General features: G+C 47.5%; 1 protein-coding gene across 2 annotated transcripts in view; it reads left to right on the plus strand.

Moving 5' to 3' along the window:
* Nucleotides 1-16,305, plus strand: part of atm (ATM serine/threonine kinase) — a 35,485-nt gene extending 19,180 nt beyond the window's left edge. Inside the window, exons 39-63 of one of the 2 annotated variants that reach the window (XM_030380000.1) lie at nucleotides 27-182; nucleotides 292-400; nucleotides 645-733; nucleotides 886-988; nucleotides 1,574-1,722; nucleotides 2,465-2,569; nucleotides 2,803-2,922; nucleotides 3,431-3,665; nucleotides 4,181-4,351; nucleotides 4,679-4,798; nucleotides 5,418-5,635; nucleotides 6,538-6,745; nucleotides 7,746-7,871; nucleotides 8,271-8,414; nucleotides 8,868-9,006; nucleotides 9,298-9,380; nucleotides 9,469-9,609; nucleotides 10,563-10,679; nucleotides 11,151-11,300; nucleotides 12,203-12,368; nucleotides 12,720-12,806; nucleotides 12,942-13,056; nucleotides 13,693-13,756; nucleotides 13,903-14,045; nucleotides 14,590-16,305. In XM_030380000.1, coding sequence (XP_030235860.1) covers nucleotides 27-182; nucleotides 292-400; nucleotides 645-733; nucleotides 886-988; nucleotides 1,574-1,722; nucleotides 2,465-2,569; nucleotides 2,803-2,922; nucleotides 3,431-3,665; nucleotides 4,181-4,351; nucleotides 4,679-4,798; nucleotides 5,418-5,635; nucleotides 6,538-6,745; nucleotides 7,746-7,871; nucleotides 8,271-8,414; nucleotides 8,868-9,006; nucleotides 9,298-9,380; nucleotides 9,469-9,609; nucleotides 10,563-10,679; nucleotides 11,151-11,300; nucleotides 12,203-12,368; nucleotides 12,720-12,806; nucleotides 12,942-13,056; nucleotides 13,693-13,756; nucleotides 13,903-14,045; nucleotides 14,590-14,773 — 3,442 coding nt within the window. In that variant the 3' untranslated portion in view covers nucleotides 14,774-16,305. The remainder of the gene's footprint in view (nucleotides 1-26; nucleotides 183-291; nucleotides 401-644; nucleotides 734-885; nucleotides 989-1,573; nucleotides 1,723-2,464; nucleotides 2,570-2,802; nucleotides 2,923-3,430; nucleotides 3,666-4,180; nucleotides 4,352-4,678; nucleotides 4,799-5,417; nucleotides 5,636-6,537; nucleotides 6,746-7,745; nucleotides 7,872-8,270; nucleotides 8,415-8,867; nucleotides 9,007-9,297; nucleotides 9,381-9,468; nucleotides 9,610-10,562; nucleotides 10,680-11,150; nucleotides 11,301-12,202; nucleotides 12,369-12,719; nucleotides 12,807-12,941; nucleotides 13,057-13,692; nucleotides 13,757-13,902; nucleotides 14,046-14,589) is intronic. The other variant, XM_030380001.1, reaches the window with a different exon arrangement.
* Nucleotides 16,306-16,310: the final 5 nt, after the last annotated feature.

Raw genomic sequence — 16,310 nt, forward strand, 5'->3', positions numbered from 1 at the left:
AACAACGTGCACTCCGGGGCCGTCAGATCCAGCAGTGCGGTGGGCGACACCAACTCCTGGCTGGAGCTCAACTTCCTGGAGGTGGCCCGGGCCGCCCAGGCCTGCTCGGCCCACTTCACGGCCCTGCTGTACAGCGAGATCTACGTGGACAAGATCAAGGCCAGCACAGAGGAGAGCCGCAGGTCGGTCACTCGCAGATCGCGCGTCGCCGCCCGTGTTGTGTTGTGAACGAGGGTGGGGTTCTGGGGATATCCTTGTGTTTTTATACCTGGGTCTGTGTGTTGTCTTCAGGGACCGTTCGAGAACGTCTCGCAGGATCAACTTTGAGGAGAACAGCCAGACCTTCACCATCTCCAACCTGACGCAGAAGAGCATGGAGGACAACGGCATCAGCCTACAGGTTGGTCATACGATGTCCCTAGATGGGAATGTGTTGTCAGATATATGTCTTTTTTTCTCTTACCATATACACATTTCCCACGTCACATTGTTATAAAAGGTATCTAAATGGTGCATTCCATGTTCAGGTTGTTTCAATGCCTCAAATGTTCTCCAACTATTGAACTGTGTTCAACATGATTTCCTTTTGCTTTACTGCGTCCCGACCGCCTGGCTTCCTGTTGGCGGTTTGTGTGCGTGTGCAGGAGCTGCTGATGGAGGTGTATCGCTGCATTGGGGAGCCTGACAGTCTGTATGGCTGCGGAGGGGAGAAGATGAGCAGCCCTCTCACCAGGTGACCAATCACAGACACCCCCGGACCACCTCCCTCACAGCGGCCCACCGTCACAACACAGGCCTGCTCTTCTCCATCTATCTTTTTTCGTTTCAGGCATCGGTGCCCAGTGTCCAGTGAAACCAAATCACTTCCTTCTCTGTTGTTTGCAGGATTCGAACCTATGAACACGAGGCCATGTGGGGGAAGGCCCTGAGCTCCTACGACCTCCACTCCAGCCTGCCAGAGGTCACCCGACAAGTGGGGATTGTAGAGGTACGTCAGGAGAGGGGGTTGCTTAAATCTTTCTTCATTATATCCGTCATCAGGCCTGATAGAGTTCAGGCGTGGTGCCTGGATTCAGGCTTGAGCTTGGGCCATGTGTGTTGTCAAGAAAAGTGACAATAGGTGAGCGGTGCCTTTTTATAATGTCTAGTCAACACGTCAACCTACCTGACCTTTTGGTTGACATGTCGGCCACCAACTAGGCGTAGTCTGTGTAAGGAAGTCTTTTACCTTTGTATGTTTGCACTGAGGATGGTCTGAATGGGACTGAAAACGTTTGCATGCACTTTGGGTAGTACTTTACACTTTTATGCAATAAAAACGTATTGTTGCATCGGCCACATGGTGTGCGAGTTCTGCTCCTTTTATTGTTGTCAAGAAAGGCAATTCTCTATGGTGTCTTCTAATGTATTGGATAATTTCAGGCACAGATAATTTCACTTCCTATCAGCCCTGCGTCATTATTCATATATCGATTCCATATATACAGTGTTAGATCTGCTTCCCCAATGAATGGTAGAAAGACGATGCAGTCGGTAACATGTGTCTGATGTCCCTCTCGGCCGTGGTGAGCAGGCCCTGCAGAACTTTGGTCTGAGCGGCATCCTGGCCACCTACCTTCGGGGGCTGGACAGTGAGGGGGTGGAGTGGGGGTCCGAGCTGAGGGAGCTCCGCTTCCAGGCCGCCTGGAGGAGCACCCAGTGGGACTGTGACCTGCCAGAGAGGTCAGGAACATATCCTGGTTTGTGTGTTGTCTCTGGGGTCTGGGACCCGATGAGGAATGGAACAACATGTTTGTCTGTCTGTGTAATGTTTACATTTACATTTAGGGCATTTAGCAGATGCTTTTATCCAAAGAGACTTACAATAAGTACATTTGTCATAAGAATGTGAAAAATATATAGCCGTCAGTACAGTAAGGATGTTCATAGATCCATGTGCAAAGCACTAACAATTTAGTCTGGCTACTGCCAGACCAAGCTCCATCGTAGATTGCACGTTGGTCTGGGGAAGCTGCCGTCCTTTTCTTCAGCACAAGAGGCGTGATCAACGGGCCTAGTTCAACTGACTCTGTACGCGATTGGCTGCTTGCCGTCGCTTCCCTGTCATCATTGTGTTAAACCAGCCAATAGCGCGCCAAGGGGAAAAGCCAGCTTTGTGATTGGCTTCCGAAAAAACGTATCGGAAGCAGAAAGAAATGTATTGCTCTTCTCCAGACCCTTGTGCAGGGCGAACTCAAATCGCCGGCAGAATGGGCGGGGCTACCCAGTCTACTAACAATTGCTAGGTTAACCCCTTCCCCATATACAACGAAGATGGCTAGGATAAGATTCTACATAACTAAGTACTATAACTAAATACTACAGACAATAAGTGCGTACATTAAGTGCCAGGATGTACAACGTAGATGAAGCGCTGGCTGTATATTGCTTTCTATGGCTGTTATAAATGTGTTGTTGTTTTCAGGAGTGAGAAAGCCAGCCCTGGCTTCAACGAGTCGGTGTTCGGGGCCCTGCTGGCTCTGAACGATAAAGAGTTCTCAATGTTTGACCGAACCCTGAAGTATGCAAGGTAGGGAGACAAGTTGATGAAATATAACATTTTTGAATACATTGAATATAAAGTTACACATTGTGACTAAATGTTTGTTTTCCTCTGGTTCTATGTCTCCTCTTTATGTGTGTGTGTGTGTGTGTGTGTGTGTGTGTGTGTGTGTGTGTGTGTGTGTGTGTGTGTGTGTGTGTGTGTGTGTGTGTGTGTGTGTGTGTGTGTGTGTGTGTGTGTGTGTGCGTGTGTGTGAACAGGGGTGCGGAGGTGGAGGAGCTGTGCCGGGGCAGCCTGGAGGCCGTCTCCTCCCTCTACCCTGCTGTGAGGAACCTCCAGAGCCTGGGGGAGCTCCAGAGTGTGAGGCAGCTCTTCTCCAGGTGAGGGCGCTGATGAGACAATAATAAATAATAAGCAGGGGACAACTTCAAGATATCACTGATAATAATGAGTATCCAATACATTGGCATTCATCTTAACGTTAACATTTTATAATTTTTTTATGTTACAAATTAAATTTAGATTCTGCACAAATACAGATCTTCCTTTTAATGCCCATGTCTTTTTGCTAAAGATAACATGCATACTCCCCCTATCAATCACGTGTAGGGTTAGTTACTCTCCCTTCTGTCCACAAGACATAAACAAGATTTGTAAAACACTGATATGAGTCATTGGATACGAAGTACGGGCCGCTGGTTTCTTCGCAGTGGCTGTTCCCACCCGTGTTGCCGGCTTCAGTCTCAGTTCCCACCAACCTACATAAGTCGGGGGGGCAAGTCGCCCCCTCTCAACAGTATCATCATTGGGGGGCTTGGACACCTAGGGAGTAGGAGCGTTCAAGCACATTCAGAATGACGACAGTGACTGCGTTGTGGTTCCACCCAGACCCCTCTCGGACACCACCCTGGCTGAGGTGTGCAGGCAGTGGGGGCAGCACTCCCAGCTGCTGGCCGACAGCGACTTCCCCCTGGTGGAGCCCATCCTGGCCCTGCGATCCGCGACCATGCAGACCCTGCTGGCCCGGGCGGGAGACCCCGACAGCACCTTGTTCCTCAGCTCGGTGCTCACCAACCACCTCATGGAGCTCTGCCAGCTGGCGCGCAACGCCGGGAACACACAGGTACAGTGTCCTCTTTGAATTTGAATGCTACTTATAACTTAGAGTCTGTGGGTAGTCTTGTTCCAATTGTAATGAGGGTCATTGAAGTAGCGGTTAAAGTGTCTGCTATATGATCTACCTAAATGTTGCATGCTAAAGACAGCATGTTGATGTAGGTAAGAGTTATAGCTAGTTAGGATAACACTATAGAATATAATGTACAAGAGGTCATGCTGTACTTACAAGTTTTGTCACGATCAGATTTTTCTGGCAATTTCTTTATGATGAACTTCTAAATCCACAATCGCACATGATATCTGTATAAGAAAAGCTCAAAATGTTAATGCATTGACCAAAAGGTCAATGTGATTTTAGGGCTGGGAAAGGTTAAGGAAGGGATAAGCAAAGCTACGTAGGAATTTCAATGTTATTGTAATTTCACTGTGAAGTACAAAATGCAAGCAAGCATAGGTAAATAACATCCATTTTAATTGCAAATCTCTGTGCCCTTTATGTGCCCCACCGGCTCTGTCCAGCTGGCGGAGCGGGCCGTGTACCAGATGAAGCAGCTCGCAAGCGGAGCGGCCCGAACGGCCGCCGCCTCGTCGTCGTGGCAACTGGAGGAAGCCCAGGTGTTCTGGGCCAAAGGCGAACAGGGTCCCGCCCTGGGCCTCCTCAAGGAGATGATCAACACGTTAGAGGGGCAGGTCAGAGAGACACACACTCATATGCATACACACTCACACACTCTTCCATACGCATACACACACGCATAATATCACTTGTATACTGCAATATGTACGAAAAAGACGATCTCTAAGATGAACAATCTACTTTTTTCTAAAAGCCTAATGTTGTGTACCATGCTATTAAGTATAGCAAATAATAAAACAACAATTTAAAATGCAACAGGTGTTTGGTGAAATGCTGAAAGAAATCTAAAACATCAATTGGTGTGTGTGTGTGTGTGTCTGTGTGTCTGTGTGTGTGTGTGTGTCTGTGTCTGTGTGTCTGTGTGTGTGTGCTCGCTCCAGGTGGATATGAACCCAGCATTGGTTCCTGTCTACACTGAGAGCATGAGGCTGTGTGGTAACTGGCTTGCGGAGAGCTGCCTGGAGAGTCCGGGAGTCATCCTGGAGAAATACCTGGAGAGGGTAAAGAGCCTGCCTGTCTGCTGTAGAGAGAGAGCTTCATGCTCCTATGACACACGAGGTTCTGCAAATATCCAAAACTACAGACAGAGAAGTGAGATTGTTGATGACTGTAGAAACGTTATCAAAGATTCATTCAAGAACTTTAGTCAGGCCATTGGGCCAGTGTCTAGGATTTAGTGGCATCTAGCAGTTAGGTTGCAACCAACTGAATACTAATAGGAAAACCATTATTGTTTTCCATTGCTGCTTCGTTCTTCGGGGTGGGGCTATGCATCCTGCTCAAGATTGCCCCCATGTTTGGCTGCGGATGTTCCGGGATGAGGGGACTGAACCAAGTACCTTTCGCTGGGAGTCTTAACAGCTTAACCACTCCATTACCCTGCTCCCCTAGCTAGTGGTCATTTAACACATGCATTATTACGTTATCACTGTAATAACAATATTTACTCTGTATTCAAAGCTGTCCTTAAGCATGCCTTATTGTGGGACGACATTGAAGTAATGCATACTAAATTCAACCCTCTGTGAGCAGGGGATTCTACTTGATGACTAGTTTTATTTGGTAAGGATCCAGGGTTACTCGACTCTATATCTTCTCACACATCCGTTCCCCTCCCAGGCTGTAGAGGTGCTGCAGGCTAACTCGGGCGAGCAGGACCCCCGCCTACAGAGCCAGCGGACCAAGGCCTTCCTGTCCCTGGCACGCTTCTCCGACTTCCAGTACCAGACCATCGAAAAATACATGCGCTCCTCTGCGTTTGAGAACAAGCAGGTGCTACTGGAGAAGGCCAAGGCGGAGGTGGACCTGATGAAGGAGCACAACGTCGACAGTAACAGGTCTGCACTCACAGGAGACGCGTGTTTCTTTTTACTTCAAGCACAACAGAGGTCCGCCGACACAAGTGCTTACCAGTGCTTTCTATAGTGTTAAGCAATGTTTAAAGGGCCCCTATTATACCACCACGTGTGAGTGTGATTAGCCATTACGAGTAGAAAATGTTGCTTCTCTATCCATTATAGATCTAGGTGGACACTCCCACTTGTGATGTCACTAAGGCACAGGAAAGGGCAGAATTTGTATCAACTGGTAATGTCTCACACCTGGTAGTATAACTGCATATGCTGCAAGGCCTCAATCAACCAACACAAGACCTCTTTATTTTGGTTATCATTTATTGATGATGTTATTTATTATCCCTTAACAGTGAAGTTGGTTGGCAGCCAGGGTCATTTTGTAAGCTCACTCCACCATGCTCCCTGTTCCCCTCCCTCCCTCCCCCTCCCTCCCTCTCCCTCCATCCCCCTCCCTCTCCCTCCCCCTCCCTCCCTCCCTCCATCCGTCCCCCTCCCTCCCTCCCCTCCCTCCCTCTCCCTCCATCCCCCTCCCCCTCCCTCCCTCCGTCCCCCTCCCTCCCTCCATCCGTCCCCCTCCCTCCCTCCCCTCCCTCCCCCCCCTCCCTCTCCTTCCCTCCCTCTCCCTCCGTCCCCCTCCCTCCCTCCCCTCCGTCCCCCTCCCTCCCTCTCCCTCCGTCCCCCTCCCTCTCCTTCCCTCCCTCTCCCTCCCCTCCCTCTCCCTCCCTCCCTCCCCCTCCCTCTCCCTCCCTCCCCCTCCCTCTCCTTCCCTCCCTCCCCTCCCTCTCCTTCCCTCCCTCTCCCTCCGTCCCCCTCCCTCCCTCCCCCTCCCTCTCCCTCCCTCCCTCCCCTCCCTCTCCCTCCCTCCCCCTCCCTCCGCCCTCCAGGTACACTGTGAAACTAGAGAAGGAGCTAAAGATGGATGAGCTGGCGCTGTCCAACCTGCAGGGGGACCGGCGCCGCTTCCTGTGCAAGGCGGTGGACAACTACGTCCACTGCCTGGCGGAGGGGGAGCAGCACGACGACTGGGTGTTCCGCCTGGCCTCGCTGTGGCTGGAGAACGCCGACCTCAGGGAGGTCAACGCCATGATGAAGGTGGGCGGGGCTCGCACGCATGCACGTGCACGCACGCAAAGACACGCACATATGCGCACATGCAAAGACACACACGCGCGCAAAGACACACACACACACACACACACACACACGTGCAAAGACACACACTTGCACAGACACAAAGACACACACACACGCACACGCGCGCGCCCGCACACACAAAGACACATGCACACACACACACACGCAAAGACACACACACACAAAGATACACGCAAAGACACGTATACAAAGACACACGCAAAGACACATACACCAAGACAAACACACCAAGACAAACATCAAAACACACACAGCGTTTTAAATAAAATAACATACTACACACGCTTGATAAATAAAGGCGTGCAGGGTTGCACACTCACTCGTTAATTCACATTTTCTATTTATACTAGAGCTGTCAAGCGATTAAAATATTTAATCGTGATTAATCGCATTAATGTCATAGTTAACTCTAATTAATCGCGATTAATCGCAAATTCTTTTGCTATTCTAAATATCCCTTGATTTTTTTGTCCCATAATTCTTCTCATTTTAATTCTCTTATCAACATGGTGAAGTGCATCGGCTTGCCTTGTGCAAATGATTTTTTATTGATAACAACATTGGCATATACACTGATCAAAACAGGACGATACAAAAAAAGAGCCTATAGTGCAATTAAACGACTGCTTTGAACAAATGTAATTTGAACATAGCAGTCAGGCTACTGCTTCTTTGTTTTGAGCCAAAGAAAAAAAAATATATAGATATATATTATTTTTTTTAATATAAAATAATTGCGTTAATCGCGCGATAAAAAATGTAACGCCGTTAAATTTGGTTTGCGTTAACGCCGTTAATAACGCGTTTAACTGACAGCTCTAATTTATACTTCTTACAATGTATATCATTTTACAAAGTCTAACTTTTTCACACACAAGCATGCAGGCCTTCTTGTCTGTTCTTCATGTGGTGTGAGCTGAAAGTGTGTGTGTGGCAGGTCGGTGTGAAGAGGATTCCCTCCCATAAGTTCCTGCCCCTAATGTACCAGCTGGCGGCCCGCATGGGCACCAAGATGTCCACCGACAGCGCCGAGGACGTGGGCTTCCATGACGTCCTCAATGACGTAAGGCTGTCCTTTAATGGAGGGCATCTGATCATTGAAATGTGCTGAAATAGGGATCATTATCCCAAGTAGAGGAGTTTTCATGATATTTACTTAACGAATAGCTTAGTTAACAAAATTGTAACTAAGCTATTTATAATTTCCGCTACCTAACAACCAAAACTGATAGCTCAATGCACATATATATATATATAGCAGAACATTTTCTAGCAATTTCGATAAAAAAATGGACTGCATGAATAAGAATACTATATAAGCCTATAATGGCGTTGTTTGAAGTTGTTTGAATAGTTCATCCGTCTTATCGCCTGAAGTATTATTGGCTAGTGTGTAAGTTCCGAGGTCCTCCTGCCTACATGGCGTGCTTCATGGCCATTGTTGTTTGTGTGGCGTTGACAGCTGATACTTCGCGCGTGCCTTCAGCACCCCCACCACACACTGTTCATCATCCTGGCTCTGGTCAACGCAAACAAGGACGCCAGCTTCACCAGCAAGTCCCGGCTGTCCAAGAACACGCCGCAGCAGCCCTCACCACTGGACCTGGTAGGACCTCTGTCTGTCTGTCTGTCTGTCCGTCCGGACGGAGTATGCTGCCGTTCTCCCAGCAATCATCAGTTATCGAATGTCTATGAAATGTTTGTATTGTTCGTATGTGGAGTCGTGGACTCAACTGTACATTTGAGTACTTGCGTGTGTCATTGTATATGTTCAGATCATGTGCCTGTATCGTCTTGTCTAGTGTTTGTCTTGTCTAGTGTTTGTGCAAAGTGCACTCAGGTGTCTCTTAAAAAATATGAAACGTTGAATAAAAAAGGTCGAATAAACCAAATATTTATCCAACATGTAGTAGTCCATGTTAGTACCTTTTCCCTTTAACAAGCAAAGTAAAAAGGTGATAAAAGTCCCCCTACTACTAATGCGCGGGAATATTCTGTACTACACGGGATATCCTGGCCTGGGGTCCCTGGTTGATGGTCATGTGTGCCGTGCCTGCAGGAACGGTCAGAGGTGGCCCGGAAGATCATCAGCGTGGTGAGGAAGAAGAGGGGCGCAATGCTGAAGGGTATGGAGTACCTGTGTGATGCGTACATCACCCTGGCCTACATGGACGCCAGCAGACACAAGCAGGAGAAGAGTGAGTTCATCAAGCCTGTGCGTGTGCGTGTGCGTGTGCGTGCGTGCGTGCGTGCTTGCGTGTGCGTGTTCTCTGTGTACTCCACGCAAGAAAGCCAGCTCAGTGTGTCTGTATATTATGTGTGTTCTGTCTAGAGGTTATGCTAATATTATTTATTCAGCAAGTTTTGCTTCCTTTTGTTTGTTACCAAGTCTGCGAGGTCAGGTTCATAGCCATACTTCTGGCAGGGCGTCTGAATAACGGGGGCAGTGCGATCATTCGGTGTGGTGTGTCTGACGTGTTCCTTCACAGAGCCTCTTCCCATTCCTGCGGATCAGCCCATCATGAAAATACAAGACCTGGAAGAGGTCACCATTCCCACTGTGGAGATTAGGGTGCGTAAGCATTTACTTTTGAGTCATGATTCTTGACTGCAATTCGACAAGGGTTGTGTGCTTTAGATGTGATATGTGATGCCTATAGGTAGATCCGTCGGGTTGCTATGACAACGTGGTCACCATACGCTCCTTCAAGCCCCAGTACCGCCTTGTCGGGGGAGTCAACCTGCCCAAGATCATCGACTGTGTGGGCTCGGACGGCAGGAGCCACCGACAGCTGGTCAAGGTGTGTGTGTGTGTGTGTGTGTGTGTGTGTGTGTGTGTTTCCTTGTATTAATAGTAATAATCGTTTTCTATTTATTGCACTTTTCTAAGTACTCAAAGACATTATCCACAAGGCGCCAAATACAGTAGCAAAAACAATCCGCGGAACATCATTAGAAAGTCACATAGGAACATCTGAAAGCCTACAAATGGGGAAAAAGGGGGACATGAATGTGAGCAGAGTTGGATGTTAAGAGAAGTGTTTTTAGTGAGGCTTCAAAAGAGAGGGGAGAGGTGGATTTTTGGATCTGTTTGGGGAGGGAGGGCCTCCCAGGTTTGGTGTCTGGTTCTGGCGTGTGCCAGAGTGAGAGATGAAAGAGAGAGCGAGTGAAAGAGAAAGAATGCAAACCCGCGTGACTTGTGTGTTTATCCTACGCTTGTGTGCGTACTTCATACCTAAGTGAAGTATGGGTTTGATGTGTATTTAAAGGTGTTTGAGTGTGTTATTAGCTCGTCAACTGTGCCGACCATAATAGCTCAGACTTCACTTCTTTGATTGCTTTGCGGTAATAATTAACCCTGTTTGTGTTCTTGTCACTATGAGAGATAAGAGGTTAGTTACACATGTATTCATTGTGTGCTTTTTGTTTTGTTGTAAAAACAAAGCATTCCTACGGAAAATTCCAGGCTAACAACATTACTTCGAAATGAGTGGGAACATTTCAGGGAAGATCTGTGGCCCAATCAGTAAACCCATGTGTTTTTTTAATTAAAGACATTTAAAAAACAAGCCTTAATAAAATTGAATAATACAATATGAAAAAGATTTTCTTTTCTTTCCTTTTCTACAAATTATTCGTTAAAAATAAAACAAAATAGGAAGCATCTCAGGATGCAAGAATTGGTTAATTCTGGGAATCCACAGGAAATGTTGAGTATGTACCGGGGTGTCCTAACAATGACCTTTGCCCTCAGGGCCAGGACGACCTGCGTCAGGACGCGGTGATGCAGCAGGTGTTCTCCATGTGCTCCACGCTGCTGCAGCGCAACGCCGAGACGCGGCGCAGGAAGCTCCACATCCGCAGATACAAGGTGGCGCCGCAGCAGAGGCGCTCTCCGGCTGTCTCTCTAGCCGCTTTCTAGCCTTTTCTGATACACTTTCATCATGACCAAAAAATGCCGCAAAAATTTGTAGCTTCATCTGCTTGAACTTTCTCTTTGTTTATTTTTAACACAGTGTCCTGCTTTCAGTGTTGCTCCAGAATCAATATCAACGCAGACAGAATGATTATCAAGAAAATACAGAAAACACCAACTCCTGTGTTCTCCTTCTTTCACCTCTTCTTTCATATATTTTTCCCCCTTTTCCCACTTTCAATGATCCCTCAATGATCCCACTTTCAATGATCCCTCAATGATCCCACTTTCAATGATCCCTCAATGATCCCACTTTCAATGATCCCTCAATGATCCCACTTTAAACTCCCCTAGGGGTATGTTCTCGGTCATGATGGACAAGCGGTGGTCTGACTCTTGAGTTACGCCCGGCCTTCCCTCTCCCAGGTGGTCCCCTTCTCCCAGAGGAGCGGTGTGCTGGAGTGGTGCTCGGGCACGGTGCCCATCGGGGAGTTCCTGGTGGACCCCCAGAAGGGGGCCCACGGGCGCTTCAGGCCCCGGGACTGGACCAACCTGGCCTGCCGGAAGAAGATGATGGTGAGCGCTGAGCTCCTCTCACTCTCACGCTGCTGCTGGGGTCTGTATCCGGCCCGCAGAGGTCTGCAGGGGGACGGCCAACGTCCAGGATGTTTCCGCTAGGAGTCTGACCCTGACGCCTGTCAGAGTGTTGTCCTGGGCTTATTCACTGTATTACACTGTATAACTCATTCTGAACGGTCGCACTACGTGGGCAACATGGCAAACAACAAATACGGGAAAGGAGATGTCAAGTTGTTTAGAAATAGACCAAAATAAGTTGGAAAAAAAAGTGTCAAAAATATTTCAAGACATGTACACTAATGTACACTACCGATCTAAAGATTGGGGTCCCCCAGACGATTTCATGTTTTCCTTGAAAACTCACTTATATTCAACAGTTTTCAGCTCTGCTAACATAATTGCACAAGTGTTTTCTAATCATCTATTAGCCTTTTAACACGATGAGCTCAACAATGTACCATAAGAACACAGGAGTGATCGTTGCTGGAAATGGGCCTCTGTGCAGATGTTCCAGTAAAAATCTGCCTTTTTCAGCCAGATCATTTACCACATTAACAATATCTAGACTGTAGTTCTGATAAATTTCATCTTCATTGAAAAAAAATAGCTTTTCTTTAAAACAGGAGGACATTACTAAGTGACCCCTAACTTTTGTACATGTATATAACAAAAATCCAACACTAGCTGCATTCCAAAGAATGTAGGAATGGGGATGATTGAATATGTATCTTGGTGGTCATAGGCAAGGGGAGACTATGAAAGGAGCATAAAGAATACAAAATGAAATGATATAAAGTGGAGGTGGGCCGAATGTTCATTAAATTGCCTTGTCTATTAAGCTTTGAGTCTTTTAGTTGGAGACTAAACACCTCCAAACCCTGTGCTGCCCTCCCCTGTAGGACGCCCAAAAGCGTGGCCTGGAGGGGCAGCTGACGGCCTACAGCGAGGTGTGCAGACACTTCCGGCCCGTCTTCCGCCACTTCTGCATGGAACGCTTCCTGGACCCGGCCGTGTGGATGGAGAAGAGGCTGGCCTACACCCGCAGCGTGGCCACCTCCTCCATCGGTACGCACCCGTTACGGGGGGGGGGGGGTTGGTTAATTACATCACTTTACTACAGCTGTGTGCCAGTCACTGACTCATGTACGGTCATGTCTCACACAACAGGATGAAAAAGATGTATATTAACTTCTTTCAGAAAATAGATATTTTTATTTATATGAATTTTCCTCACCCAACCTTGATTTATTTCTACTTTATAATTATTTATACCAAGGTATGGTCACACAATATGATGGCTATATTGTAAAGGCTAATGATGCGCAGGCTTCTTGAGTGTCCGAAATAGACTGTACTTGTATGGATGATGTAGTTGAATAGGAGCTAATTCATGCAGTCTTGTGTTTTTCTCCTCAGTGGGTTACATCGTTGGCCTGGGTGACCGGCACATCCAGAACATTCTGATCGACGAGCAGACTGCAGAGCTCATCCATATTGATTTGGGTAAGAAACCGCTACATTCAGATTCACTATAATAAATAGTGTATGCGCTTTTCTACTGGACACTGCCTTAGGAATAACTGTTCGGACCAGGCCTGTCCCAGTCATTGTGTTTCTGTCCTGTCCGCCTCTTTGAAGGCGTGGCCTTTGAGCAGGGCAAGATCCTGCCCACCCCGGAGACGGTTCCCTTCCGGCTGACCCGGGACATGGTGGATGGCATGGGCATCACCGGAGTGGAGGGGGTGTTCAGGAGGTGAGACCCAAACTGAGACCCCTCTCATGAGCCATCTACAAACTGAAATTGTGTCGTTCATCAAAACAGCATGACGTACATGTGTCACGGTTAGGCAGGCAGGCAGGTAGGACCCAATCGCAGACAGTTCAGGTAAAGGATAATTTATTAACGCAAAAGGCAGGGAATGCGGGTAACACAGGGAACACCGGGAAACACGGGTAATACACAGGACACAACTCACCACAAACTAAAATGATCCCACAAGGGACAAAGGAAAGACAAGGGCTTAAATACCAAACACACACAGGGCACGCAACGAGGAACAGCTGAGACACATTAGGGAGGGAGCAGTAATCAGACGGGAGGGAAACTCGACCGGACATGGGGAGAAACAAGACCGAGATACCAAAGTAAAACAGGAAGCACACCAAAGCAAGACGAGGAAACCGACAGACCGTGACACATGTCTTCCTGAAAGGGTAGGAGGAATGGATTTAGTCCAGATCAGTTGCTCAAAGCTGATCTTCAAAGCTTCGCAAACATTTGGGCTGACCGTGTCACACCGATTGCTTGTTCAGGTCAATCATTGCAAGAAGCTCCTGATGACCTCAGCATCTTATACCATAATAAATGTATTTGGTTGTCAACGACCAGATGCTGTGAGAAGACCATGGAGGTGATGAGGACCTCCCAAGAAGCGGTTCTCACCATTGTCGAGGTAGGACGTCCAATAGTTCCCTGTACAACAGTCAGAATAGCGTTTCGACTCCCTTGATGCCAGGTCCACCCCCCCCCGTTGTCCGTCCACCCCGTCCTCCCCCTGACTCCTCCTACTGCCCCCCCCCCCCCCCCGCCGCTCCCCAGGTGCTGCTGTACGACCCGCTGTTCGACTGGACCATGAACCCCCTGAAGGCCTTCCAGCTGCAGCACGTAGAGCAGCAGGAGCTCAACGCCACGCTGCAGCCCACCCTGGGGGCCGACGACATGGACCACCACGCCAAGGGCAGGTGGGTGTGTGAGAGGGAGCATTTAAGGCAAAAAGGGGCGTTCTGAAGGAGTGTAGGGCTGTGGCCTTTTTTTGTGAAATCGAAGGACCGGTTTTCATTGGGGCGTGTAAGCGAAGATAGGTCGTGTTTAATGGTCATGGTAGATCTTGATTTTTCTTAAGGTCACTGTATGAGGATGGAAGAAGGGTGACTGTATGGGGTTCTTGGTAACAAAGGCATGCAGCAGATATGTGTAGTTGTTATAGCAATGGTTTATTTAAGGGTTTGTTTACAACAAAATGTTTACAACAAAATGGCAAATTCTAATTGTTTTGGTCTTAGACGGACCATTTCAATGTGTCTGTCCTAGTTTGTATATCTATTCATTCTTTCATCAATCTCTCTCTCTCTCTCTCTCTCTCTCTCTCTCTCTCTCTCTCTCTCTCTCTCTCTCTCTCTCTCTCTCTCTCTCTCTCTCTCTCTCTCTCTCTCTCTCTCTCTCTCTCTCTCTCTCTCTCTCTCTCTCTCTCTGTCTCCTCTCTCTCTCCTGTCTCCCCCTCCTCAGCAGTGACAGCCAGAGTTTCAACAAGGTGGCGGAGCGGGTGCTGCTGCGGCTCCAGGATAAGCTGAAGGGGGTGGAGGAGGGGGCGGTGCTCAGTGTGGGGGGGCAGGTCAACCTGCTCATCCAGCAGGCCATGGACCCCAGCAACCTCAGCCGGCTCTTCTCCGGATGGCAGGCCTGGGTGTAGAGGGTGGGGCATGGGTGGTGGTGGTGGTGTGCTGCAACTGTCTTTGTATATATAACCATAGTGCAAATCAAACCTGATGCCTTTACCAGTAGAGCCACGACCAGTAGAGTACCATTACCAGTAGAGCCACGACCAGTAGAGTAGTATTACCAGTAGAGCCACGACCAGTAGAGTACCATTACCAGTAGAGTCACGGCCAGAAGAGTACCATTACCAGTAGAGTCATGACCAGTATAGTTACGGCCAGTAGAGTACCATTACCAGTAGAGTCACAACCAGTAGATTACCATGACCAGTAGAGTACCATTACTAGTAGAGGCACGGCCAGTAGAGTACCATTACCAGTAGAGTCATGACCAGTAGAGTACCATTACCAGTAGAGTCATGACCAGTAGAGTACCATTACCAGTAGAATCACGACCAGTAGAGTACCATAACCAGTAGAGTCACGACCAGTAGAGTACCATTACCAGTAGAGTCATGACCAGTAGAGTTACGGCCAGTAGAGTACCATTACCATTAGAGTCATGGCCAGTTATGTTGGTAATTGTTTGTTTTGATCTGGCAGCAGAATGTAAGACTTTCTATATAGATACAGATATAGATTATATATATCGATATATATATATGGTCCCGTGTTCAGTCTTCTGTCTACTTTGACGTTGTCAAAGTTCCTACGTCCTAGGTGTAATCATTTAGTTGTAGTTGGCTGCTTTGGAGCATGCTGTGCTATGCAACAGGACATTACATATGATCCCGGTAAAAAGCAGCTGCATGTTATTTGAGACGGTGAACCTCTCTGTAGTCCTTATTGAGAAATGTATCGCCAGATGACCACAAGCCGGTGAACCAAGTCCATCGTTTTCTGATGACCGCTGCACTCTACACCACAGAGGAACGTGGGAGATCGGAGGCCAGGTCTGCCTCTCCCCCAGGCTGAGACGTGGGACCACAGCACACCATACAGCGTTTATTTGTGTTTATTTTTGAACCTAGCAATAGATATCGTCCATTTTGTTTTTGTAATACACCAAAGCATAGATTTTTAAGCGAGAGTGAGACAACTTTATTCGAGTAATAAATTGAATGTAAAACTAATTACAATTAGTTTGAAAAGAAAGCCTTATTACAATGATGCCTTAAGTGAGTGTATTGGAGGGCGTGTTGCACCTCCCTTATAAATGCATAGGTTTCATTTTATTCTGACTGCCGTCGTTTTTTGCCCTGTGACCAATCCCCGGCCCCAGATAGAGACCAAACTTGACTGTTATTATTGAAAGACTGTTCCGGGTTTAAACCCCAAATGTACATAGAGAATGTGTAAAATTGTATAACTTGTAATAACTAATAATTTCGCTCTGTTTTTTATAAATGTTGTCACCCTTCTTCCGTCCTGTTATACTGTTACTTTATTATTTATATCAAGATTTTACAAAATAATTAAAAAGGACTTATGAACTTTGCATACATGCCCCACTGAAAACTGGTCCTTTGGTTTCACAATAAAAGCCACAAACCTCCTGCAGAACATCCCCTT

This window comes from Gadus morhua, chromosome 16 (assembly GCF_902167405.1).
Source record: "Gadus morhua chromosome 16, gadMor3.0, whole genome shotgun sequence".
Classification (NCBI taxonomy): Eukaryota; Metazoa; Chordata; class Actinopteri; order Gadiformes; family Gadidae; genus Gadus; species Gadus morhua.